Genomic DNA, 26,792 nt, shown 5'->3' on the forward strand with positions numbered 1-26,792 from the left:
ATTAAACTCTGCTGCTGCCCCACCTGCCGAGGGCTCCCAGCTGCTGCCCTGTGCGCATCCAGGGCTCTGCTGCCGCCAGGCGCTGGTGGCAGCAGAGCCCCAGGTATGGGGCCCGCAGCCAGGATCCCGGGCACATGAGAGGGGGAGGGGAGAGGGCAGTGGTACCCCATGTCAAATGTTGGGGGGGCTGCAGTGCCCCCACACCCCTAGTTTCCCGTTAAACATTTAACCATTTAACAGATTGAATTGCAATAGATTAAATGGTTTATTTTTTTAGCCACTATTTACATCCCTAGTTGGCAACCTTAGCTGCACTAGAGATAGATCCAAGTTCAGATCTGGATTTCAAACTCTCAAAGTTCAGGGAGTGTTTGGCTCTGGATATTTGGTTCATCTCTTATGCTGATGCTAGCATAATATGCATAGAACATGGGTTTTTTAATTTGTTTTTATTAAAGCTACTCATCTGAAGTTAGATGCCAGTCTAATGGTTAAAGTGCAAGACTGGATCTAAGAAATGTAGATTCTATAACTAGCTCTGCCACTAACTGGAGGTGGGGCTTTGGTCACGTCATTGGACCCCTAGGTGGGTCAATTTCTCCATCTGTGAAATGAAAATGAGTACAGATATCTGGTACATTTGACTTACCTATGTCTATAGGCGTATTGTGAGGCCGAACGTATTCCTGTTTATGTAAAGCGCTTGAAGGTCGATTGGATGGAAAGTGCTATCGGAATTTGAAGTATTTTTGTTGCTCATACTATAGTATTTCTCCTTGAGGTAATGTCTAAAAACTTTACTAACATTGAATCTTCTCTCGAAGCTAGTGTTCTTTCTGATCTGTCTTTTCAATCTCAACTCCAATTTTCCGCTTTACCTACCTGCACAGAAATTCTTTCCCATTGACATTGGTGGGAGACACATGCATTGTTACTTTAGAGATCCACTGGGTTTATCTGAAGGGAAATGTTTGTTCATAATCTCTCATAATGCTAATATTTTATATACATTGGACTTATTTGTGTTCCGCTTGAATACTAACATTTTTGCATTCCTGGTATTTTCACTTTTCAAATTGATTTTTTTTTTAAATTTCATAAGAATGGAATTATTCAGATGTTACTGTTCAATTTAGTTAAATATATTCTGTCTAGCTGGTATTAAGATTCCTATAGTAGCCAACTTACAGAAAACCAGATCACAGAATTCTCCGCGCTCTGGTCTACTAGATTAGAGACTAATCCAGCTCCCATCTAAGTCAACGGAAAGAATCTTACTGACTGCAGTGAGAGCTGGATCAGGTCTATATGGCCTGATCCTGCAAACAATCCTTATCAAAAGCTTCAATGGGATTATTTGCCTTAGATAAGTACTACATCTGGGTAGTAAGTGTTTGCAAGATCAGGCCCTCGGACGCCAAAGAAGACCGAAATTAGTGTCCTTATTGTCTGTGAAGTTATCTTGTTCAGTTCTGCTCATTTTTGTCTGTTGGAAAATATAAGCCTGTCTTTTAAACAGTCAACCACTGGCTCAGTGTGACTTTGTGCAAGTCACTTGTTCATCTGATGCCTTGGATTACTTAGTTATGAGAAGCAGTAAAAGACTTCGTAAAGAAAGATTCTTACCAAAGACACTAATATTTCTAAGTGCTGTCCCTGTAGATATGAAACACTGCTTTTGCTCTCCATTTTTTAGGTGCTTACATCATGCCGGGCCTTCTTGTTGACATCCCGCATTCCCACCAAGGTAAGTTTGTTTTATTTCAGTACCTGTTTTGCAATTATATTCATACATTGCAGTGATGTAAACTTACTGGTGACAATGCTTATGCATCTGAAAAGAGATCTGAGGATTGGAGTAGTAATTTTTGTGTAAAGTTGTTAGAATGCTTTTTCAATAATGGCCTTCTTAAATGGTTTTGTCAGCACATAGGTGAAACATTATAAGAGAACCTAGACTTTTAAAAATGTGCATGGGTGAAGAATTGCATTACAAATAACCTGAGGTGTTGTAACTGAACAGTTCATAAGACTCCTAATTGGATCTAGGTGAGTTAGTTCCCAGACAAGTTGATGGCATTACTCTATAGGTATTGCCTATACTGCAGTTGGTGGGTGAGATTGCAATTAGGGGAGACATACCTGCTCTAGGTTTGATCTAGCTGATGTGGCTAAAAAATATCAGTGAAAGTGTGGCAGCATGGGCTATCAACACAAGTACTTGCTTGTACAGCCCACACTGAAGCCTGTGTCACTGCGTCTTCACTGTATTTTAGCTACCCTTGCTAGATTTAAGCTAACGTGTAGGTATGCCTACCCACACTGCAATCATACTTCTGATTACAGTATAGACATATTCTAAATTGTTGTCTCTCTGATCTCAAAAGGGATTATATTTCAAACTCCAAATTAGAAATGATATGGAGTGTTCTGAATCCTACTGTTCTTGGTGGAATAATCTCCGTTGTTTTCCATGGAGACCATAGTTTGCAATGAGAGGCATTTTGCCAACCTACCTTATAAAGGCCATGAAATACTTATTTCAGTCCCATGACAATTTGGAACAATTGTCATGGCAGAGGAACAATACATTTCTGTGTGGAGCAGGATGATTTTGAATCAGGAGATAATCTCTCCTCCCACCCAGAGTCCATTAACATGCTTTTGGTAGATGTTCATGTTCTGCTTAGTTGTGCACATATACACAGAAAGATTAACAAATGATAATCACTGGTGCTGAAAAAGCAGCAAAGAGTCCGGTGGCACCTTATAGACTAACAGACGTTTTGGAGCATGAGCTTTCGTGGGTGAATACCCACTTCGTCGGATGCATGTAGTGGGTATTCGAAGTGAGTATTCACCCACGAAAGCTCATGCTCCAAAACGTCTGTTAGTCTATAAGGTGCCACAGGACTCTTAGTCTGGATCTGTAAAAGCAGCAAACACGGCAACCCCTCTGATACTTGGTGCTGGAAAGTGTTCCTCTCCCTCATATCCAGGTTGAAAACATGTACTGAAGGCTAAGACTCTTCTTTTGGTGTCCCCAATGTTTATGGAAAGAAATGAGGGCTGCAGATTTTCATATGTCAAGTGGAAATGGTGTCATTTAATGTTCTGAGAATGGAAATGGCAGAAAAATAATCAGTGGAAATAGCCATAGTATTAATTTAGCACTGGAAACACTTTTAAAAATGTCTTTTTAGTGGCTTTATTTCATAATATCTTGTGAGATTGATTGTGCTGTATCTTTTTTTTTTTTAAATCAAAGCCTAAAATCTCTATTCTAGGCTAATGAAAGTGGTGGCATCGATGATAAGTGAAATGGATGAATCGTTTTCAAATGAAAGCTGCTCTTCACAGACACAATTTCTTTTGGAAATTGGATCCTTTCTGATTCAACAGCCAGTATGCTTGTTGAGAGCATCTTTCTTTACTAGCATAGGTGTGCATGGTAGTTGACTTCCTCAAATCTAGAAAGTTTTAAAAGCTGCACAGGATTTTAATGTTGCTGATGAGCTCAGTGACTCCTCTTGATGACATCTAGCAAAGGAGCGTTGAGAGAGATGAGAACATGTGACATTTTCCTGAGATAGTATTATAACCTATGATCATTTAATACAATAACTATGAACAAGTGGTAGAGTGATTTAGTTGTCCTGAAAAGTGCAATGTGGACTGGAGGAGGATGTAATTGATTTGTATTTTCAGTGTCAGTTTATTGCTATAATCTTTTTCTTTTATTTATGGCTGATCAAGTATTTCCTTCCCTCCACTCCCCAATGATGCAAAAGTCTTTATTTTTGCGATATGAAGACATCTCTCCCTTACGCAGACCTGAAAGAGGATAGAAAGATTACAAACACTCACCACCTTGGTTCCTCAAGGAACTTTTGTGAAATCTACTATGTCCTGAGAACTTCAGTATTGAGGTTACTGTATTACTTTTGTATGGAATTCCAAGCATTAACTCGTCTTGAACAGCTCATAAAATTGACATTGAAATATTATTCCAGGCACATGAATATAATTAAAGAGATGAAGATTGGTTACATGTGACATTTGCCTAATATAAAAAAAGTCAAGTTATGGACTCCTCTTTGCAGTAGTCTTTATGGAGGATTCTCTGCAGCTTGAGGTCTTCCAACCACAATTTGAGGACTTCAATAACTCAGACATAGGTTAGGGGTTTGTTATAGAAGTGGATGGGTGAGATTGTATGGCCTGCATTGTGCAGGTGGTCAGACTAGATGATCATAATGGTCCCTTCTCACCTTAAAGTCTGTGAGCCTCCTCTTTGCAGCACAGTGCACTTCCACACATAGTGACAGACTCGGGGCCACCTGGGGGGAGGCAAGTGGGGCAATTTGCCCCGGGCCCCGCAGGGGCCCCCATGAGAGTTTTTCGGGGCCTCTGGCGCGGGGTCATTCACTCGCTCCGGGGGGCCCAGAAAACTCTCATGGGGCCCGGGCCCTCAGAGCTTCTTCCGCTCCGGGTCTAAGGCGGCGGAGGGTCCTTCCGCTCCAGGGCTCCACACATTGACAAGGAGCTGTCTTTTCCCTCTAATAGAGAAGGAAACACACCACATACACACTGTATTACAAACTTAGCAACATTAGCAAATATTAAATGTTGACATAAATGCACAGATTAAGTATCTGGTGTCTGATATGTTTGATGGTTCAGGATTCCAAATGTACATTTGGTACTAGTTTGCAGTGAGTTTTAGCTATGTGGAAAGTTTGAAAGTGAACAAACCCAGATGGCTGTTAGCCAGTGGTATCCTAAGAAGGTGAAACACTCAGAATAGTGTTTATCTTTTATAGGATACCACTAGCTAACAGAATAACTCCTTTAATTATTTTTAATTCATAAATTAACATGTATACTTGACAGTCCTGGGAAAATTGACTCTCAAATTATTTGTTATACATTTTGGAAAGATTTATTGTATATTACACACACACACACACACACACACACGCAACATTGAATCCCCCCATCTTAATTATAGAGGTGTTGCCACACCTAGATATTGCACACCGATATTCAAAAAGCATTCTTTGCAGGACCAGCTTTTTGAATCTGTTGCTTCGGTATAGATTTTTTTGTTTTGCTTTGAAGAGCTGTTTTAGGTTAGTGTGAATATACGAAGTTAACACATATGCAACGCATACTTGTACTGGGGCCATCAGAGACTGCTGGATAAATAATGTGCAAAATGGGAACAATTTAGATGATGGAAAGTAGCTCCTAAAAGATCCATAATGGTCTGTTGAATAAATAGATGTACACTATACTCCTGACTGTGAAATGTGTTAAATAGAGTCTTAAAATGTTCCTAAGTTCTAGGGAACTGGATGACTCGGTATTGGACTGTCAGTGGGATATGGAGACTTTCACTGCTAAATCTGTGGTTTGAATATAGTGTATGTCACTAGTGATCAAAAGCTGCCATCTGATGACTGGCTGACATATGTGAATGTAGAGGAAGATACAGTAGATAGGTGTCCACATCGCAAAAACTGATATTAACTGGCAATCTCAGATGAGAAGTAACTGAATGGGTATGAAAATGAATGAATTTCTTACAAGGTGATCTCTCCATGCCAAAATGATATACTTTGGTGTGAGCAATGAGGAAATGCTTGCACTGCCACTGCCTGGACTGAATCTGGTCTGTGGCTAAATAAAGGACCTTTCCATTGCTGGTTGAGGAGCATCTTTCATGAACAGTAAGTGTAGTTTTCCAGGCTGCTTCATGCTATGATGCTGCTATACATTATGTTTCCTAACTTGGTGCATATTCTTTTGTCCGTCTCTTCAGCTAAATGATTGGAAAGTTAGTTCACTCTTTTGTGAAAAACTACTTTTAACAACAAAAAGAAAGGGAAAAAAATCAGTTTCACTAAACTAAATACAAACTTTATTTGGTTATTGCTCATTTCTTTGGAGGACAGAAGTGATGAGTTATAATTAGAAACTTTCATTGGATTTTAGCCTTTAATCCTAAAATCCTGATTGAGAGCAGAATGGCATTAAACTGGGCTGCCCATATACTCACTGGTGAAAACTATAACATGATAGTCTGTGAGGAAGATTACTCTAGATAAAAAGTGTCTTACATGCTATTATAGGCCGGTATAGGTATTCTTTCCATAAAATAAATGGTCACATTTATGAAAAGTGCTTTTATAAATAGCTCGTAAAGCTCTAATTAATGATTAATAAATGGTTAACCAGTTAGAGTACAATAGGTCAAGAAGTTGCTTATAAACATCTATAACATTTTGTACTGATGTGCTTAGAACTACATATAACAGATACTACTCAGTCAGGTAACAGCCTTGAAACTTCTACTAGTCATTTTTAACCCATAAAAAGTTATTTATAAATACTCTTAATATAAAATATAATCAAATATACTAAATATTTACTTGTACACAATAAAGTTATTAGAGCTGAGACACAATTACTGTTAACCTTCTTGTTTAATCAGTCCAGATGCATTCCTCTTCCTTAACTTGTGAATAATGTGGCATTTTCATATGTTTTGGTTAATGTTTAAAAATGAAAACAAGGTATTTATATTCTGCACTTGTTTTATATTACAGCTAGAACTAACTTTCAGCTACTTAGAAATCCAAGGAGTAACCTCCAGTAAACCAGGTCAGGTGAGTGTTTTCAAGACCTAAAGGATTTAATATTGTGAAGTTCTGATCTACAGTGCCAGAAGTATTCTAATTAGAATGAAATCGTTTACTTTCTATTTAGTTTTAAACCTTCATTCTGATCAAGCAGATAATGCTATTGAATGTAGAGCTTCTCATCTAGTAAGCACAGTGAACATTTTGAATTCTTATGTTCGCACTGCTTGGAAAGCCTAGCAATAATAATAGTAATTTTAAAAGTCAAGTTTAGGAATGAAATGTGTGGGTGGGATGAAGATAAGAAATGCATCCCTTTCATAACTCAGCTGGAACAGAACTAATTGGATGTAAGTTTTCATTTGTAATATAAATGTGATATTTTTCTCAACAATAACAAAGAACAATGAATTTCTGAGGTTATTCATCCCATACCCTGCAAGTCTAAGGATTTTTATGGGAAATACTGGCAAATAGTGGTGCTTATATTACACACAAGACCTGAAGAAGAGTTCTGTTTGGCTCAAAAGCTTGTCTCGCTCACCAGCAGAAGTTGGTCCAATAAAAGATATTACCTCAACCACCTTGTTTCTCTAATTTCCTGGGACCAACACAGCTACAGCTACGCTGCATACACAGAATTAGTTTAATTTCAGCATGGGGAAATAGTTTTACTTTGTGTAATGACCCATCCACTCCCAGTCTTTATTCAAGACCAGTTTAATGGTGTCCAGTTTGCAAATTAATTCCAATTCAGCAGTCTCTTGTTGGAGTCTGTTTTTTTTGTTGTAATATTGCGACTTTTAGGTCTGTAATCGAGTGGCCAGGGAGATTGAAGTGTTCTCCAACTGGCTTTTGAATGTTATAATTCTTGACGTCTGATTTGTGTCCATTTATTCTTTTACGTAGAGACTGTTCGGTTTGGCCAATGTACATGGCAGAGGGGCATTGCTGGCACATGATGGCATATATCACATTGGTAGATGTGCAGGTGAAGAGCCTCCGATAGTGTGGCTGATGTGATTAGGTCCTATGATGGTGTCCCCTGAATAGATATGTGGACAGAGTTGGCAACTGGCTTTGTTGCAAGGATAGATTCCTGCGTTAATGTTTTTGTTGTGTGGTGTATGGTTGCTGGTGAGTATTTGCTTCAGGTTGGGGGCTGTCTGTAAGCAAGGACTGGCCTGTTTCCCAAGATCTGTGAGAGTGATGGATCTTCCTTCAGGATAGGTTGTAGATCCTTGATGATGTGCTGGAGAGGTAAAACTATTTCCCCATGTTTATTTTTCCCCCTACTGTTCCTCACACCTTCTTGTCAACTGCTGGAAATGGGCCATTTTGATTACCACTACAAAAAGTTTTTTTCCCCCTCTCCTGCTGGTAATAGCTCACCTTAACTGATCACTCTCGTTATAGTGTGTATGGTAACATCCATTGCTTCATGTTGTGTGTGTGTGTGTGTGTGTGTGTGTGTGTGTGTGTGTGTGTGTGTGTGTAATATATCTTCCTACTGTATTTTCCACTGCATGCATCCGATGAAGTGGGTTTTAGCCCACGAAAGCTTATGCTCAAATAAATGTGTTAGTCTCTAAGGTGCCACAAGTACTCCTGTTCTTTTTGTGGCTACAGACTAACACGGCTGCTATTTTGAAACCTGTCAGTTGAGATCAGGTCATTTTTAAACTTTCATGCTGTGATGGTGGAAGACATTTGGCTTAAAGAAAAAGAAAACTTTGAATATAAACTTCCTTCCTCTACTGGAGAGTAGTTCTTACTTGGAGCATTTGTCACATCATTGATTATTACAATGTGTAAATAAGCATATGTTTAACATTCAACCATTATTATTCAAAAGATTTCTTTAACTGGAAATTAATTCTACAGTGCTTATATTTTTTTCTGATCTATATTTTATGTAGCTGATTGTTGAAACAGAGAAATGCAACATTTCCATGAAGATGGCTTCATCAGAAGATGTGAATGAGGTGATGGCACACATTGGAACGTGCCTCAGGAAAATATTCCCTGGTCTGTCTCCAGTGTAGGTACTCATTTTTTGAACACCTGTAATGCATATAGCTCACCAGATTGTTCAGGTAGGCTGTCTAGCTTCTGTTCTCTGCCCTGTGGTCCTCACCTTTCATTAGGAACATACCTTAGATATAAGCAACGTTTTGGGCCAGGATCTGACCCTCACTTGAGCTCCTTTATAGTAATACGGAAGAACCCTTAACTAGTGTGAAGTCTGCATAGAGACAGGCATGGCTGGTGCATGCTGTATTTTGGAGATTCCCAGTGACCTAACAGCTGTTTGAGAGACTGGGTGCCAGACTCATCTCTGCAGTTCCAAGGATTGGAAGAGGGCCTAATGGTGCCTTAAGGTCACCTTTTTTTGCCCCCTCACTTCACAGATCTTTGGCACACTTGAGGGTCCAGCCCTTTGTTTTCAGTAACTGCTTTTCCCTAATGGGTGTCCGTAAACAACTGTGATGTTGGCTAGTTCTTTCCGGGTCCTTATCCGTGGCTAAAATCCAAATGGGGGAGTGGAGAGAGGACTATGACATTCAGGGGGCCACCTAGGGATCTGGGGCAAAAATTGGTCCTGCTAGTGAAGGCAGGGGGCTGGACTCGATGACCTTTCAAGGTCCCTTCCAGCTCTAGGAGATTGGTATTATCATTTTTCAGATGTCAGCAGTCGGGAGCCCAGTTGTTAAATCATATACCTGCAGCAAAACAACTGTACTGCTGTCTTTCTCACTTGCCCTCAGAAATGTGTCTGTATTTTCTACTCTGCTTCAATATTTCATCTTTCCCAATCATTCCTACCTTCTGTTTCCTTTCTCCTATCTCTGCCATGCTCCTTTCCTGCATTATTTTATCCTACAGCAATGCTGAATAGTTTTTCTTTTATTTTCTTCATTTTGTTCTCACTTGGTTCCTTGTCTTTCTCGTGCCCCATTTTAGTTGGTGCCTCCCAGATCTGATCACTCTGCTACTCTCCATTCTACTCCTAATTTTGTAAGAGTTTAAACAACAAACATATTTGTGCTCCCTATAATATATAGTTTTCCCCTTGACAAACACTTTCACAAGTAATAGTTTTAATACTCACACTCCAGAAAAATGTAAATGACACAGCAGAAGTCATTTATTGTTTTCTCTCCGCTTTGCATCCTGTGTTACTCAACTTTCCTGTAGGTTGAGTAGGAAATAGTCACTAAATTTAAACTGGTACTTTTTTCTTCCTTTCTTATTTTAAATCTCTAAGGCATCACTACTGTTTACCATGATGGAGACTAAAATCCTCCTTCGGGCTCATAATAAGGCAATTTGTTGGCAGGAACAGCTAGAGATACTGTAGCCAAAATGGAGAAAGGGGACTTCAAAGCTGCATATCTCTCAGCATCTTATTTGATTATTTTGGACTTTGTACCTTTTTCTCTGAGGCTGCCTTGGTGGCATTGCTGCAGCATTTTGTGAAACTATACAGAGATCTTGGTTCAGAGGGGAGGAGGGGAGGAAAGCCAGATGCGATTCTGCTGTCAAACTGGTGTCAATCAACAGATTCTCAAAGTCAAGTCAATGAATATTTGCTGTTGTAAAACTGAGGTGAGACCAGGATCCATCCAAAGGGCTTTGTAACCACATACCCTATTTGCCAAGGAAGTTGACATTCGTAGGACTGTAGGGGAAAGCAATTGATGCATCACGCCATTAGCACCTGTTACTAAGTTATTCTAGAGTTTTACTGAACAGAGGGAACATACGTATCTGTTCTTCCCCTCAGATAAACATGATATTATTTCTTAAGAATAAAGGAAAAGGAGCTAATAGTTTTCTTTCCTCTACAGAACAAAAACAATCTGAATATAGAGGTTAGAACCAGCATAGCCAAAGTGTGATCCCCTGTAGCCCTTCAGGAATCCTCATGCTCTCTGGCACAGTGTTTAATATTTCAGCAGAAACTTTTACATGTGGCGCTATAGAAACAGCAGCATTTGAAGTGTGGCCATTACTCTCATCGGTGATGTAAAATAATTGGAGCAAAAGATGAGCCTGGTACAGAACAGGAATAATTGAGCCTTTGGTGTCAGAAGGGCTATGCACGATAAGAACTACAGTGAAGACATGTCTAAAAAAAGAGACACACCCTGGCATAGTTTCAGCATGGTCTCAGGCTGTAATGACTATATAGTCTAACTCTGTAGCCCTGTTGTTTTGGGGCCTTGAATTAGTGGACCTATACCATGAAGTTGTGTTGCTTCAGTGAGCCATGGCTTTGAGTCGTTTGCTCTTGCTAGTGTGAGGGAAATGGAATAGATCACTCCAGGAGTCCTGGGATTAGTTCACTGGACGGGAGAAGGGAAAAATAAATACTTAGGGCAGGTCTACACTTAAAATGCTGCATCAGCGCACCTGCAGTGCTTAAGTGAAGATGCTCCCACACCAACAGGACAGTGTCTCCCCCCGGTTTAGTTAATCCATCTCCAAAAGAGGCAGTAGCTGTGTCGATGAGAGAAGCTCTGCCACCGACAGCGCTGTCTACACCAGGGATTAGGTCGGTATAACTGTCACTCAGGGGTGTGGATTTTTCACATCCCTGAGTGACATAGCGATACTGATATAAGTCTGTAGTGTAGACCTGGCTTTACTGTTTCTGCAGCTTTACATTTGGGTTTGAGGAATAGACTTGAGGTGTATTAAAGATGCTAATATTTTCCTTTGTGTGCACAAACATATAACAAATACATAAAATTATATTTAAAACACATGTAAGATTTGTGTGTGTGTGATATATATGTGGACACACATGTAGAAACTTATACAATCATGCATGTCTTCCCTCTTGCATGTAGGAGAATCATGAAAAAAGTAACTATGGAGCCGTCAGAAAGACTGGCTAATCTCCAAGCGCTGTGGGACAGCCAGACTGTAACAGAACTGGGACCTTGTGGTAAGAATGAAATTTTAAACCTGAAATGTAAAAAAGTTGGAATCATCAGCATCAGGAAGTTCAATTCTATTTCTGGCAGAACCCAGTAAAGGTGTAATTTAGTTTTAAGGTGTAATTAGCACAGAGTGGACTCCTGATTGGTGGATAAAGATGCTATTTTTAAAGCTTCATTGCAACCTGCCGTATGTGATAGACAATATACTATAGTCTTGGTCTGTTTCAGCTTCTGCCTGCAGTAAAATGGATAGGTTTCTGAGAGGAAATGAGGGTGAGTTTTGAAACATTGTGCATACTGTTTTTGTTGTTTGCTGTAGTGAAAAGTGTTCTTTTATTTTTTTTTTCCAGGGGGATTTTCACAAATGTATGCATGTGTTTGTGACTGGCTTGGATTTCCATATAGGGAAGAGGTACAGTGGGTAAGTATGTATCTCACACTGAGGTTTATTTCAGCTAACTATACAAAAAATGAGAAGCTGCAGACTGTGAAACCAAGAAAAACAGTTTTCCTAAGATGTGTTGTTTTGTGCGTTTATAACAGGATGTGGATACAATCTATCTGACCCAAGATACCAGGGAGTTGAATTTGCAAGACTTCAGCCATCTTGACCACAGGTGAACAATGTCCAATAAGTATAATATACTTCTGGGGGAATTCTGCATCAAAAAATTAAAAATTCTGCACCCAATATTATAAAAATCTGCATATTTTATTTGTCAAAATAACACAATATAATCATGCCAATATAATCATGCCAATAAATCAGTTATTTTGGTAATTTTTTTCAAAATGCCTGTCAGCGAGTATGTCTGTAATAATACAGAAAACAAAAAAAGATTCAGGAGATGTTTTTTGACAAATAGATTTCTTACTAGGCATACTAATACAGAACTTTGAGTAATAATTCATTTAAACTACAATACAGAAACGGATTTCCCGCACCCCTCAGAAACAGTGCAAACGCTTAGGGGAGTCAGGAGCAATGGAGGAGCTGAAGGAGAGGGAAGTAATTGCTGGGAAGGCTGCTTGCAGGGAAAAACGTCTAAGCATCTAAACATTAATGACTCTAGCCTCACAACTCTTCCTAGCCAAAAGAAGGCTGAGGGGAGATATGATTGCTCTCTCTAAATATATCAGAGGGATAAATATCAGGGAGGGAGAGGAATTATTTAAGCTTAGTACCAATGTGGACACAAGAACAAATGGATATAAACTGGACACTAGGAAGTTTAGACTTGAAATTAGAGGAAGGATTCTAACCATTAGAGCAGTGAAGTTCTGGAACAGCCTTCCAAGGGGAGTAGTGGGAGCAAAAGACATATCTGGCTTCAAGACTAAGCTTGATAAGTTTATGGAGGGGATGGTATGATGGGATAACCTAATTTTGGCAATTAATTAATCTTTGATTATTAGCAGGTAAATATGCCCAATGACCTGTGATGGGATGTTAGATGGGGTGGGATCTGAGTTACTACAGAGAATTCTTTCCTGGGTGCTGGCTGGTGAGTCTTGCCCACATGCTCAGGGTTTAACTGATCGCCATATTTGGGGTCGGGAAGGAATTTTCCTCCAGGGCAGATTGGCAGAGGCCCTGGAGGTTTTTCGCCTTCCTCTGCAGCATGGGGCACAGGTCACTTGCTGGAGGATTCTCTGCAGCTTGAGGTCTTCAAACCATGATTTGAGGACTTCAATAACTCAGACATAGGTTAGGGGTTTGTTACAGGAGTAGGTGGGTGAGATTCTGTGGCCTGCATTGTGCAGGAGGTCAGACTAGATGATCATAATGGCCCCTTCTGACCTTAAAGTCTATGAGCTTGGGAGTGAACTTGGTGTTGTTGGGTGTGGGTGGGAAAAGCATGGAACAGGGGATTTTTGAGGGGCTGAGGGAGGCAGGGGTTGTTAGGGAGCCTCCCCCATGCAGACCCTGACTGACTCCTAGCCTTTCCCATTCAGTCAGGCACATTTGCGCTGTCCCATGTGTCCCTGCACCCCCTTTTCCCCATCCCCAAGTGTCCTTGCACCCCCACTCAGCCACCCTTCCTCCCACTGTTCCCATGTGTCCATGCACCCCCATTCAGTCACCCTCAAGTCCCCAACCGGCTCTGCACCCCCACTCCCATTCAGTCCTTGCCCCAGTCTGTCCCCCACCCCACTAGCTCTTCTGAATCTCAGTCTGTGTGACCCCCGCAGCCCCATGTGCCCTGCTCTGTCTGTCCCCCATGTCCCGTGCCTCCTTACCTGGCCCTGTGGGCAGGGTGCTGTGAGGAATGCACCTTCTCCTCCTTCCTATGGACTCCTGGCTGCTACAGCTGGTGAGCTGACTGCCCTCTGTCTGACACCACAGCAGCCCCTGGTGGGCGAAAGACATAATTGCAGCGCCTCACCGGCAGAATGTATTTTCTGCAGAGAAAAAAAAAATCTGCAGAGGACAGGAATGCTACATGTACGCAGTGGCACAGAATTCCCCCAGGAGTAGTAATAATACTCAGTCATAATTTTCTCCTTTCATCTTAACTAGTCCTTCCTAAAGGGTTGATCCTTTCCCATGTAAAATGGAGATAGTCTGAGAGTTGTCAATTGGGGGTTGCCTGATGGAGTGGTCTTACCCTCAGTTTAGCTTCTACAAAGCCGTTCTTCCCCATCAGCACAAAAGCCATGCAGAGCACACTTCATTTTGGAGCTTGCTTACTTACTTACATTTTTTCCACAAGGGCAGTGTAGTGAGTTTGTCTGTTTTTTTTCCCATCTGATTTCACCTTTTTAAATTTGACTTATTCATGAAATTAGCCAATAGATATTTTTCTGTCTGGGGCACAACAACTTGAAGGTTCCTTTCTACATCTCCTAAATAAAGCGAAGAGGCAAACTGTGTTGCCTTTGCTCCTGCAGAGTCTCCTTCCCCTTGTGTGTAGAGTAGGGGAAATTATTTTTGCCAACAGTCTGCAGAAAATTTAGAAGTTATCTGTTGTTCAGAAAGTAGAGACTCCAGCTGGAATGGAAGTCATCCTGGATGTGCTCACTGATAGGAAAAAATACCTAACTGAGAATAATTGGGGAGCTTGGAAACAGAGAATATGAACTGCTTGAGTTCTGCTAAGTATGACATTTGGTTCACTAAATGCAGCAGTATAAGGACAGTGGTTTTCAGGAAAGCTAATTTTGAATACATTTAGTATGTAAGATGTAGTGGGAAGGAATATTTAATTTAAATTCCACCAGTCTGGAAGAAAACAGAGAAAACTTGAGATGCTATAATTAAGGTGTGGCAGACTGCAGTTTCTCTGAAAGAAGCATGAAAGAAATAAGAATCTGCCAGAAAGCTGAGGTTTAAAATCTTATAATGGAAAAGGGAAAAGCAGGAGGCAGGCAAATGAGAATATTCAGTCAAGGTTTCCTGAGGCAAGAAAAGGACAGCAAACAAGCAGAATCATTCCATAGAAGCCAAACAGGCATAGAAGCACAATAGTTTAAAATGTATTGCAGGTGAAAAATACCAGAGAGAATGTCAGGGTCCATCAGTAAATGAGATGAGGTTATGAAAAAATTACTTTAAAATGGCTTCCTTACTTATATAGAAAAGAAGTTTGAACCATTAGTAAGTAAGGAAGATCCTGGAAAAGTATTATCTATTGATGAGCAGATAAAAGTAGTACTTGAAAAACTGAAGCACGTATGGTACAAATCAGCTGGTTTGGATGATGGGCATCCTAAGATCTGAAAAAAAATTGACTAACAGACTTATTGGAGCACATGCAATTGTGTTGCAGAAGATGCACCAGAGAATGCAACATTGAGTTTTGTGCTCCAAAGATTAATAGCTAGAAAATCAGAATATCATTTTAAGATGATGATAATTTCTAGCAGATGGCTTATTACTGCTCCAGGTCAAAGATCCAGTAGTTATTAAGGGACATTTACAAGTCACAAAGCCTTTTGTGATGTCAGGATAAGACCCTACAGCATCCCAAGATTTGGAAATTAGATAAGAGAGAATTTGTGTGTGGAAACCTGCTAAAATGCTGGTACAAACTATTGGGAAGCCAAGATCTTATAGTATCAATTAAAGATACTAGTTATGAGATCTGAGATCCCAGTCTGAGCCTATAAGATTTTCAGGGCAGAAGGTATATTTGTATGTGTTTTGTAATGTGTCTAGAACATTGAGGACGCTATGAATAAGCAACAATAATATTAATTTACCAATGTTAGTGAGAGTCTTGATTTTTATAATACTATCATATATCCTTCAGACCAGCCTTTTAGAATCACTAATATGCTATGAAAACTATTGTAGCTCAGCACCCTGTCTTGTGAGGTAACAATACAGTGATATGTCATGGTGATAGGAAATAAAGTGGTGACCCTACCTCAATGTTATTACCATGCATTCCATGCACTGCACAAATGCTTTTTATACTTTTCCTGCAATGTAAAATATTTCTGTTAAACCTGTTTTGCAGGTGCACATTTCTGCTAGAGGTCAGCATAAAATTTCATGAATTATAGATAAGAGTTTGAGAACCAAGGTTGTTTAACACAGTAGCACTGTATAACAGAGTTCGCCACATGGGAATGCTCCTTCTTATGTTTTATTCGAAGGTGTATTGTGCTGTGAACCGGAAAATTGTTTAACCTACCTCCTCTCCCACCCTCCCCCCCCCCTCCCCCCCCAAAAAAAAAATTCCAAAGAGCTTGCTTAGCTTAGCAGCAGAATATTCACTTGGGAAGCATATATTTTAGTATGCTTGAACATCCCATAAATCTATAAATTGTCTGGGGAAAGTGTGAGCAACCTTCAGTTGGAAACTTGTGTTCTTTGTTTTAAATTTAGATTTCTCACCATCTTTAAACACACTGGGGACAAAGGTTGAAAAACATGAATGTGGTGGCAAAACTTGGCATTGTTGAGACTTACTGAGATTTTCTGCATTTCCTTCAATGCTTTTGTGTTGTGTACAGTATTCTTTTTGTAAATAACCCTTTAGTTTTCAACAGTGAAATAGTTAATACGCTAACTTGTAAATATAAATAACTAAATATAAACGAGTGAAGAAAAAGTTGTGGAAAATCTCTATTTTTGGAAATGGTCAATAATTAATCATTTTATTTAGCATTCGTTCTCATTTCCCAGCAAAAGCACTGATATCACTGTACAGCGTACACAATGTAATCAAAACAAAATGTAATAAAAATATTATAAAATATCTTTTTTTTAATCGAAATCTCAAGAATGAGTGAGGGGGAGAAGAGAATTAAGAAGAGGAAAGGAAGGGATTGGAAATGGGGGAAAGTAATAGACGTAGGGCTGACTGCATTCTGAAGCACCTTTTCAAATAAAATTAAACAAAAATACCCTAAGGTTCATCCAAAACGTGAAGGATGAAATTAGGTAGATTTCCATGGGGAGCAACTTCTACACAGTAGAAAGTAATTGTCTTGCCATCTTCACGCATAATGGGTGGGAAGATGGGATCCCTAAACAGCTGAGTTGTGTGAGCGCAGTTACTGATACCAGTCATATAAGTTGATAGAAGTAGGTCTTGAATATAATTAGGGGCAGGAATTAAGGATAAAGATTTATAAATCAGCAGTGTCAGTTTAGAGTCATCTGTCGCTTTATAGGCAGACAATATTTTTAAAAATTGATTTTTTTAGGATCATGATAGCTCAAATGAGCGAGCAATCATGTTGAATAAGTAGTAGCTGGTTGATGACGCAGCACTGCTGAAAACCTTGCAAAGAAGGAATTGCAACAGTTGCTCTTCTGACCACAAGGTTTGTGTATTACTGTTGCGAGGTCATTATGGTATAAATATGTGTACCGGAGACAAATTGCACAATAGAAAAATAAATCTGCGTTTGTACCATGTCCCATGCCTAGCTTGCCAAGGCAATGACAAAAGAGACACCAAGGTTCTTAACCCGATTCATTACCTTCATACTAATCCCATCAAGTGGAGCCACACAGGAGAAACAAGCTTGTTTTGTATAGATGATCTCTACTCGAAAGCAAGACTTCTGTTTTTTCCAGGCTTGAAGAGGAAATAGTCCTGATTTATACATCTAACAATATTCAAATACCACTTCACAGCTGAGACCAAAATTGCAGAAGCTGTCGGACAAGAGATAAATCCTTGTGTATCATCATCATCATCATCATGCTGATGATACTGTACTATATGTTTGGAAATGAATTCACCAAGAGGCTTCATGTATATATTGAACAACATGAGCGATAGGCCCATTCCTTGTGGTGTACCATATTTCTATATCAAAGATAGACTATACAAATAACCTTCTTGTATATTAGCTTTACAGTTGGTGTACAACATGATTTTGCTGCACATCGTCATTCTCTTATTGCATTAGAGATGGCCTTATATTTCAGAATATAGAAAGCTACAGTTCCTGAAAGAATATAGTCTAGTCAGTTTTTGTCTGAAACATTCATTAGAATCACAGGTGCATCTAAGTCTCCACTTGTTTAATATCCCCACCAAAAATGATTGAAATAAAACAGGTAAATGGGGCGAAAATAAAGGAAAGAGGAGCTGTGTGTACAGAGAAGATGCCTACCAGTGCATGCTGCTGGGTCGAAAGCTTGGGAAAGAACAGTCAAAAAAACTAATATTTACAGATTGTGCCCCATGAATATTGAAGTTCAGTTTGCACTAGCACTAGGTAGATTTAGAATAATTACATATACAGTAGCTACAGTAGAACCTCAGAGTTACGAATACCAGAGTTTTGAACTGCCTGGTCAACCACACACCTCATTTGGAACCAGAAGTACGCAATCAGGCAGCAGCAGGGACTAAAAAAAAGCAAATGCAGTAAAGTACTGTATTAGTAGTAAACTACTACTACAAAAAAGGGGAAAGTTTAAAAAAAAAATTTTTTTACAAGGTAAAAAAACTGTTTCTGTGCCTGTTTCATTTAAAGTAAGCTTTTGAAAGAAGTTGCAAACATTTTCTTCAGAGTTGCAAACATTTCAGAGTTATGAACAGCCTCCATTTCTGAGGTATTGGTAACTCTGAGGTTCTACTGTATGTCCTAGTTTCTACTGTGCAAGGCAAAGGTTTATAGAGTGATGTATTAATATGGGGGAGGGGAAGATTATCTGACTGCTGAGTTGTACTGCATAGCATACTAAATGCTATGACAATATTTTGTGTGGTGTTCTGCTCTGGTGTTGCATGCAAAGGTTTTTAACAGCATGCCTTTATCAGTGTTTATTTGTGGAGAAACTAACAGAAGGAGAGCAGATCAAATTAAGAATCTTGGAATAAGGGAACAGGAATCATTTAGAATTTCATTTGTGAAATCCCTTTTACAATTAGGACAGGGTTTGTGCTGAAAGTTACATTATCCTTTTGCACGGCCTCTGTTTCCTTAGGGGATCTGACTTGAGAGAAGAGACAAGGAGATGTTGACTAGAATTAGTCAGTCACAGAATTATATTAAATCATCAGGCTGCCAAAAAGCTTTTAGTATCATGCTCAACTATAATTAATGGTGATTAAGAAGCTTAAATATGTCACAGGCTGAAGAAAAAGTAACGGTATGACTAGGGATGTCAGCTCAGACAATTTCCTGGTTTAAATATTCATATGGATATTATTTGACCAGTCAAAAAGTTCATATTAAAATTAAGGCAAGTCATACCAAATCCAATTGATTTCCCCCCTCCACTATTTGTATTTTTAGAATGCAGAGCTTTCTAAAATCCTGATAATTGACTATTAAGAAAGAGTCAAAGTAAATTAAGTATATAAGAATAAGTGTTCAGCTGACCAACTGTGACAATAAGTGTGAACAGTGTTTAAAAAACCTTTTTCTTTTTCTAGAGACTTAATACCTATAGTTGCTGCTCTGGAATACAATCAGTGGTTTACAAAGCTGTCCTCGAAGGATCTGAAATTAGTAAGTAATAAAATGAAGGTGCATCTACTGTTATCTGGCTTTGCTGTATTTTATAGCACACTGTAACCGTTCTCAGAAAGATGCATAATTCATCAATGGAAAGCTGAGTAGACTCTCTCTACTGGAAAATATTTTTTCTAAAAATCAACTTGCAATAACATTTAGTTAATACAGTTTACAGAGTTTATTTGAATATAGTGATGCCACAAAATACTTTATTGATTATTTTTAGCTGTTTTCAGCAGTATTGTATGACTAAATAAGAAACCATTTTGGGGGGATAGGGGATATTTGGATTGTGTTTGCACTGCTCCTGCACTACTGAAAGTAGTCTTTCCTCTCTCTCTGCATTACATCCTGATGAAGAAGCATCCACTTTCTTGGAGTGAAGACAGTCAGATATAATAATAAATATGTAATCCTGTAAGATAATTACATTGTTCCACCAAACCAGCAAGGTGGACTGGAAGAAGCTGTTAAAAATGGCAGATTATTAGATGACTTTAAACTTAATAAATCAAAAAAACTTTTTTATTTTAAAAAATGAAGGTTAATTCTCCCAGATGCGTTTATTGTTTTTCAAGCCTGCCCCAAAAATCTTTCTTCATATCTAGGTTTGAAGTCTGTGGATCTTAAAAATGAAGGACCAAATTCTCTGCTAATGCGAATTGGTGCAAATTTACTGACCTCAAAAATTTGCTTGTAGCTTTCCCCTCAGTAGTGTCACATTACATGAAAACCTGATTGCTAGTGATGTACTGAAAGCTGTGGTATCTGAAAATAACTTTGAGAGGCTTAAGAATAAATGTAGAAAGTACACTTTCCTTTCTTCTTTGGAGACCTAGTTTCAAATTCTGACGTTAAAGTGAGGTGGAATTGAGTTGGGTTATCTTGTTCTAGTACATATCATAAAATCACCACCAAAGAATGTGGCACAATTGATAGTCTCTGCTTCAGAGACTCAGAACTGATACTGAAATAGCGTAGTATTGCAAGTCTTAACTGAAGTATATTGTTAAAGCTATTCAGAGAAGCTTGCTCAGTATTAGGGCTGGTCAAAAATTTTCAATAAAAATTGTTTGTGATGGAAAAGGGTTTTTGTCAAAAAAAATTCACAAAAAGTGTCTGCTTTCTGTGGAAAATTTCCATTTTTCTTCAAAAAAACAAACAAACAAAAAAACCCAACAACCCAAGCACCCAAAGACTGCACTATTTCTACTAACGATCAAATAGTTTGATGTGGACATGCCACTACAGTATTTAATGGGATTTGAAGTTCTGGGGCCTCATGTCCCTATTCTCTGTGGACCCGGCTTCCTAGCTGAACTACATCTCCAGTGATGCACCTCTCACCAAGAAGGGGACTGTGGTGCATCACGAGAGACATATTTTGACTAGGAAACCTGGCCTATAGGGGAGAGTGGGAGCATAAGGTATCCAAACTACAACTCCCATGAGGTACTACATCAGCATTTTTAAATTGGAATCTTTGTTTTTTATCTGAAATCTTTGGGTATTTGCATTTCTGCCAAAATCAAAATTTTATGTTGAAAATTTAGACAACTCAACTTTTGTCTTCATTTTGTCAAAATTTTCTGCGGGGTAAAATATCCAATTTTTCAACTAGTTCTACTTAGAACTGCCTTGTCTGACTCTCAATTGGAATATGCAGTGTAGTTGTATCCATTTCGGTCCCAGGATATTAGAGACACAAGTTAGGAGAGGTAATATCTTTTCTTGGACCAACTTCCTTTGGGAAGAGAGACAAGCTTTTGAGCCACATAGAGTTCCTGTGGGTACATTTTTCACAATGCGATCACTGTCTGACCTATCAGTTCTCATCCTCAAAAGAAAGTTGCACAGCACTTTCCAAAGACAAGCCTGGGAGCTTAAATTCATAACTGCTAGATACTAAAAATCATGGACTGAACAGAGACTCTGGATTTATGGCTTATTACAACAATCTGTAATCCACTAACCCCCTCTTTTTGTCTCTTGAATGCAAGAGGTGTTAACAGGCCAGTCTACCTTGAATGGTTCCTTAGGATATGTGCTAACTGCTTATGCTAAACAATCTGTTACACCTTGCATTTAGCTATGACACTTCCTTTCCCAGACTTGAAGAAGAGGTCTATGTATGGCTCCGCTGCACACCTTACAACAGCATGGCTGTGCCTCTGCAGCCGCGCTGTTATAAGGTGCGCAGTATAGCTGCTCTTTGTTGCCAGTAGAGAGTTCTCCTGGCAACAAAATAAAAGCACCCTCAGCGAGGGGCGGTAGCTTCGGGAAAGCATCTCCCGTTGACGAGGTGCCATCCACACCGGTACTTTTCGTTGTTAAAACTTTTGTCGTTCAGGGGGGTGTTTTTTTCACACCTCTGAGTGACAAAAGTTTTAACGATGAAAGTGCCAGGGTAGACAAGGCCTAAACTCGAAAGCTTGTCTCTCTTGCTGACAGAAGTTGGTTCCAAAACGATACTACCTCACAACCTTGTCTCTCAATTTAAGTGACAATTAGCCCTTTGCTTTCGTGATCACTAAGCAAACTACAGTGGTGTGAAACCTTTTAGCATGGAAACCTCAAAACCAGCAGTGCTTGGACTATTTCCTGTTCCAGGAGCTGACTAGGGTTGCTGTCAGACATTGCACTTTTTTCAGGACACCAATATGGATGTTTGTGTGGAGGAGTTTAATAACAACAAGCTTATTTGATGTTCATCCCCTGAAAATCTGGGAGTGAGCCAGCGATAGGCTCAGTCAACCAACTGAAAGCTTTGGGCACATAGTAAAGCTCAGTGAGGCCCATCAAAAAGGCACCTGAAGGGGTTGCTGGTGGGGTAAGAGGATGAGAAGGGACATGGAGCCGTGTTTGAGGAGGGGTGTATTAGAGAATATATGTAGAGGGAAAGAGTGATACAACTATGGTTTCTTTAGGAAACTGTTTTATTTTGCTGGGATTTTCTTGAGGTTTCTTTGGAGTTCTGGGGTTTGTACAAACATAAAACTTCAAAAAAACAAAACAAAACAAAAAAAACCCACAGGAGATGCAATCTTAGCAAACGGAACCTAGTGTCTTTGATTTGCTGAAACTGATTGATTGAATCCAATTAGCAAGTTTTGTACGGCTCTAAAATAAACCCACTTCTTAAAGTAACTCCTTAATTCCATGCACTCAAGCTGGCAGTCAAAAATATCTGGAGGATAATACAAAAGCTGATTGATTGCTAAATCCACATTACTGAGAGCCGGTTTAAGAAAAACAAATCCAGAATCAATACTATGTACTGCTCTTTGCATCTCCCGTTATGGCACTGTCTTTGGTAGACACAGCTGTATCTTTCTCACAAACAGATTAAACCACTCCTTTGTAATCACACTGGTATACCACCATTGATCATATTCTCTGTTACTAAAATATAAGAGTGCAGAATCAATGCTTGTGGTGATAGAAAAGTGACAGTCCTTAAAACACCAATCTACCACACAATCTGCATTATGTAAAAGGAGGACTGAAAGTAGATTTTTCTCCCCTCTGTGTTGTAGAGTTGTTTTTTAAATGAGTTGAGAACTAGACTGAAAAGCTAAAAGGCTAAAAAATTTAGCCTTAGAAATTGATTGATCTGTGGGGTCAGACACCAGGTAGAAACATAGACTCTCGGACCCCAATACGAGTGTCCTGGGGGCACTTTTAATGGGGAATGATTTATTGGCCTGAGCAAAATCATCTTAGCTGTCACGGTCATGGCAAAAGCTCAGCTTCAGACCTCTAATGGAACCTTGATTTTGTGTGTTGGGGGACCACAGAGTTCAAAAGCAAAACAAAGAATAAAATAAAAGTGTGTAGCTCTTGGGATCACAGCTGAAGTAAAATTTTAAAACTACAAAATTTCTCTCTTCACCTTTACCGTCTCCAACATTAGCAAATTAATAGCATAAAACCAGCTTTGTTTTACTCTGTTTTGGCTCATCGTGGATCCCACAGCTGCCCATGCAAATTACTTATTACAAAATATGACTAATATAAACATGGTGGGGTTTGTAATGGCTCTGTGTGGCTTAGCAGGATCCACACTAAAATACCTGGAGCACACTCCCCAACCACAAAGGTCTTTCATTGAGTGCCTGCAGCCAGAATGTATCCCTTGTGGGTCTGCATTATACTCCTGTTTCTGGTTTTGTGGTCATTCTAGTTCAGGCTTATTAATTATGTCTGTTCTGTAAAAGATTATCATGGACACAAAGTTTTAAAATAAGTAATATTGTTAATCACACGGTTTTTCTGTCAGAAATAAGGTTTTGTCCTGTTTTGGCCTACACCTTGAATGACTCTCTGTTAGTTTGCCTCTCGCTTACCAATTTCCCACTTAGCAATAATTCATTTGGGAAAGATTCTATCTTACGTCCTCCTACTGGGTTTTGAAGGCTTCTGCTACTATTATTCATTTTTTGTATTATGGAGACACCTAGGAGATCCAGTTATGGCCAGGGCTTCATTACATGAGGCTATTCCTAGCTTATAGCTGTATATTTTCAGTGACGTATGAATGTTTTTCCTTTAGTAATATTGTTATATCATTTTCATGGCAGTCCACTGATGTCTGTGAGCAGATCCTGAGAGTGGTGAGTAGATCCAATCGATTGGAAGAATTGGTATTAGAGAATGCCGGGCTTAGAACGTAAGTAATTTTAAAAAAAAATTACATTCGTTATGATTTACCCATAGGATCATAGAAAGTAGACTGTGTGATAGAACTGGTAAAATAGCTAATACAGAAATTACAACCCTGTTCCAAAGAGCTGATGGTCATATTTTTTAGAGGGTGTAAGTGTTCACAAACTCCACTGGAGTCTCTGGGGACTGCATGTGTTAGCACCTGTGAAAATGAGGCTGTTACTTATACTTACTTGTTCCTTTACAAACAAAGAAGCTGGCTGAACAGCTGGTAGCTGTGCAGAACAGACAGTTTTAGAAGTGATTTGAACCTCAGATAACTCACGATTTCCTCTCAAAACTTAGTTGCCAACGTTGATATGAAAAACTTGATGCTCTTTTAGAAAACACCGTGTTCAGTTTCTTCACTATAATAAGGAATACTGTTGGACAACAGATTGCAGTATGGATTTTTTTCTGTTGGTGGGACACACAGTCTGTTAAGGCAATTTCATGCTTAAATACTCCAGCACTATTTCAGTACCTTAACCACCTCCATTTCTTGTGAGAGAGGCAGCAAATTCTTACAATCTCTAGGAATTAGCCCAAAAGTTAAATTTGTAAACTAGGATTTGCCGTGGCCCTTTAGAAGTACGTTGTATGCTCCATATTAGAGTTGGAGTAGCATATAGTTGCCCCAACCCATTCTGCTAGGAGTTGTATATTCAGATAGTAAGATACAGTCCTTGCTCCGATGAATTATTAATCTAAACAGAGAAACCAGAAGGGTGGGAAAAAGGAAGTATTATCCTTGCTTTACAAATAGGAAACTTAAGTACTAGGGAGTAAGTGACTTTCCCCAAGTAACTCGAAGTTTGTGGTAGAGGTTGGAATTAAACACATCTCCTGATCTCCAGTCCAGTGCCTTAATATCCATCATTCAAAATGTAACGAGTAACAGACTGTATCATTAATTTCTTCATATTTTGTGTCATTTTACACAGTAAAAACAATTTGATACTATTATAAGGTTATTGATTGTCATGACACATTGCCTACATTGTCATATACAGGTCTGGTTTTGTCTTTAATAGAGCTTGACTGACAATCATCTCTGAGACTTTTGATTTTGTGGCACCATATACATTCAGAGTACTTGGCATGTTGACCTTGTCTCTCTCTGCTGTGATCAGCATTAGCTATCTGTCCCTGTAAAGGTGTATTTGTCAGTTCTGCAGGTTATAATGTCTATTTGCTGGGAAGAAATGTATTCATCCCATTGATACTGGCTTTCCTCACTTGGCATAGACTACAGACAAAGCATTTTTAGGGAGTTATGACCACTTCCATAGTCAGAGCTGAGAAATGCTATTAAGGGTAAATTTCAAAAGTACCTAAGTCCCATTGGCTTTTAATGGGACTTCTATGTGCTTTTGAAATTTTTATCCCAGATATGTAATACAGTGGCTCTTAACCTTTCCAGACTACTGTACCCCTTTCAGAAGACTGATTTGTCTTGTGTACCCCAAGTTTCATGTCACTTAAAAACTACTTGCTTTCAAAATCAGAAATAAAAATGTGTCACAGCACACTATTGCTGAAAAATTGTTTACTTTTTCATTTTTGCCATAGAATTATAAAATAAATCAAATGGGAAAAATATTGTACTTACATTTCAGTGTACAGTATATCGAGCAATATAAACAAGCCATTGTATGAAATTTTAGTTTGTATTGACTTCGCTAGTGCTTTTTATGTAGCCCGGTGTAAAACTAGGCAAATATCTAGATGAGGTGAGGTACCCCCTGGAAGATCTCTGTGTACCTCTAGGGGTACGCATACCCCTGGTTGAGAACCACTGCTGTAGTATCCTAACAAAAATGAGAGAGATCGCTCTTTGTCCCTTGGGAAGTTTCCCTATGTAAAGCAGAAAGTGGCATTTTGATAACTATTTAGATGAGTAATTGGGACAGAACTTATCCAGCAAGGATGTTGGCTTTTAGTTGAAAAGGAAGAATGACAAGTAAGGACAGTGCAGTAGAAGCTTAGTGAGTTTGCTGAAATAAGGTACACTAAGTAAGTAGGCCACATTGGGAGAATGGGGTACATATAATAATCAGAGGACTGGATTCTCTGGTTTGGTAAGGCTTGTCACCTTAAAGTGGCAGAAGATAGCCACCGGAGCATAACCCTTGAGCTTGGGGACCTGTCTGCTGGCAGAAATCTGGCAGAGTTGGCTGGATGGTTTCCTGGCCAATGCCACCCTTCCATCACTAAAGGGAAGAAGAGGTATGTTAGGAAATTTTGGTCTGTGGGTATGGCAGTATGAGGAAGGGACATAAATTAGGGTGGAGTGTTGAATCAAGCCCCGAGACAGACAAAAATGTTGTGGTGTTAACAGCGGTTAAGGGGTAAGAGAAGAATGAAGGAGGAAATTAGTTGTAAAAAGTTGTTAAAGCTCAAAACAGTATAGGCCCTGCCAATACACAGCACCTTCTCCTTAATGAGTGTCTGTGCTCGAATATCACCTGCCTGATGATACTGATACTGATCTTGAGTCAGCCCATGATCATGTCTTTCCTGCGATAAACTGATGGATGTGGTTATTTGCTCGCTGTTGACA

General features: G+C 39.2%; 1 protein-coding gene across 4 annotated transcripts in view; it reads left to right on the plus strand.

The window, feature by feature from the left end:
• Positions 1 to 26,792, plus strand: part of CARMIL1 (capping protein regulator and myosin 1 linker 1) — a 263,150-nt gene that overhangs the window by 112,222 nt on the left and 124,136 nt on the right. For all 4 annotated transcript variants that reach the window (XM_039524735.1, XM_039524736.1, XM_039524737.1 and 1 more), the window contains exons 3-10: positions 1,697 to 1,747; positions 6,612 to 6,671; positions 8,564 to 8,685; positions 11,501 to 11,598; positions 11,944 to 12,014; positions 12,137 to 12,210; positions 19,444 to 19,519; positions 24,106 to 24,194. In XM_039524735.1, coding sequence (XP_039380669.1) covers positions 1,697 to 1,747; positions 6,612 to 6,671; positions 8,564 to 8,685; positions 11,501 to 11,598; positions 11,944 to 12,014; positions 12,137 to 12,210; positions 19,444 to 19,519; positions 24,106 to 24,194 — 641 coding nt within the window. The remainder of the gene's footprint in view (positions 1 to 1,696; positions 1,748 to 6,611; positions 6,672 to 8,563; positions 8,686 to 11,500; positions 11,599 to 11,943; positions 12,015 to 12,136; positions 12,211 to 19,443; positions 19,520 to 24,105; positions 24,195 to 26,792) is intronic.

Source organism: Mauremys reevesii, linkage group 2 (genome assembly GCF_016161935.1).
Source record: "Mauremys reevesii isolate NIE-2019 linkage group 2, ASM1616193v1, whole genome shotgun sequence".
NCBI classification, from domain to species: domain Eukaryota; kingdom Metazoa; phylum Chordata; order Testudines; family Geoemydidae; genus Mauremys; species Mauremys reevesii.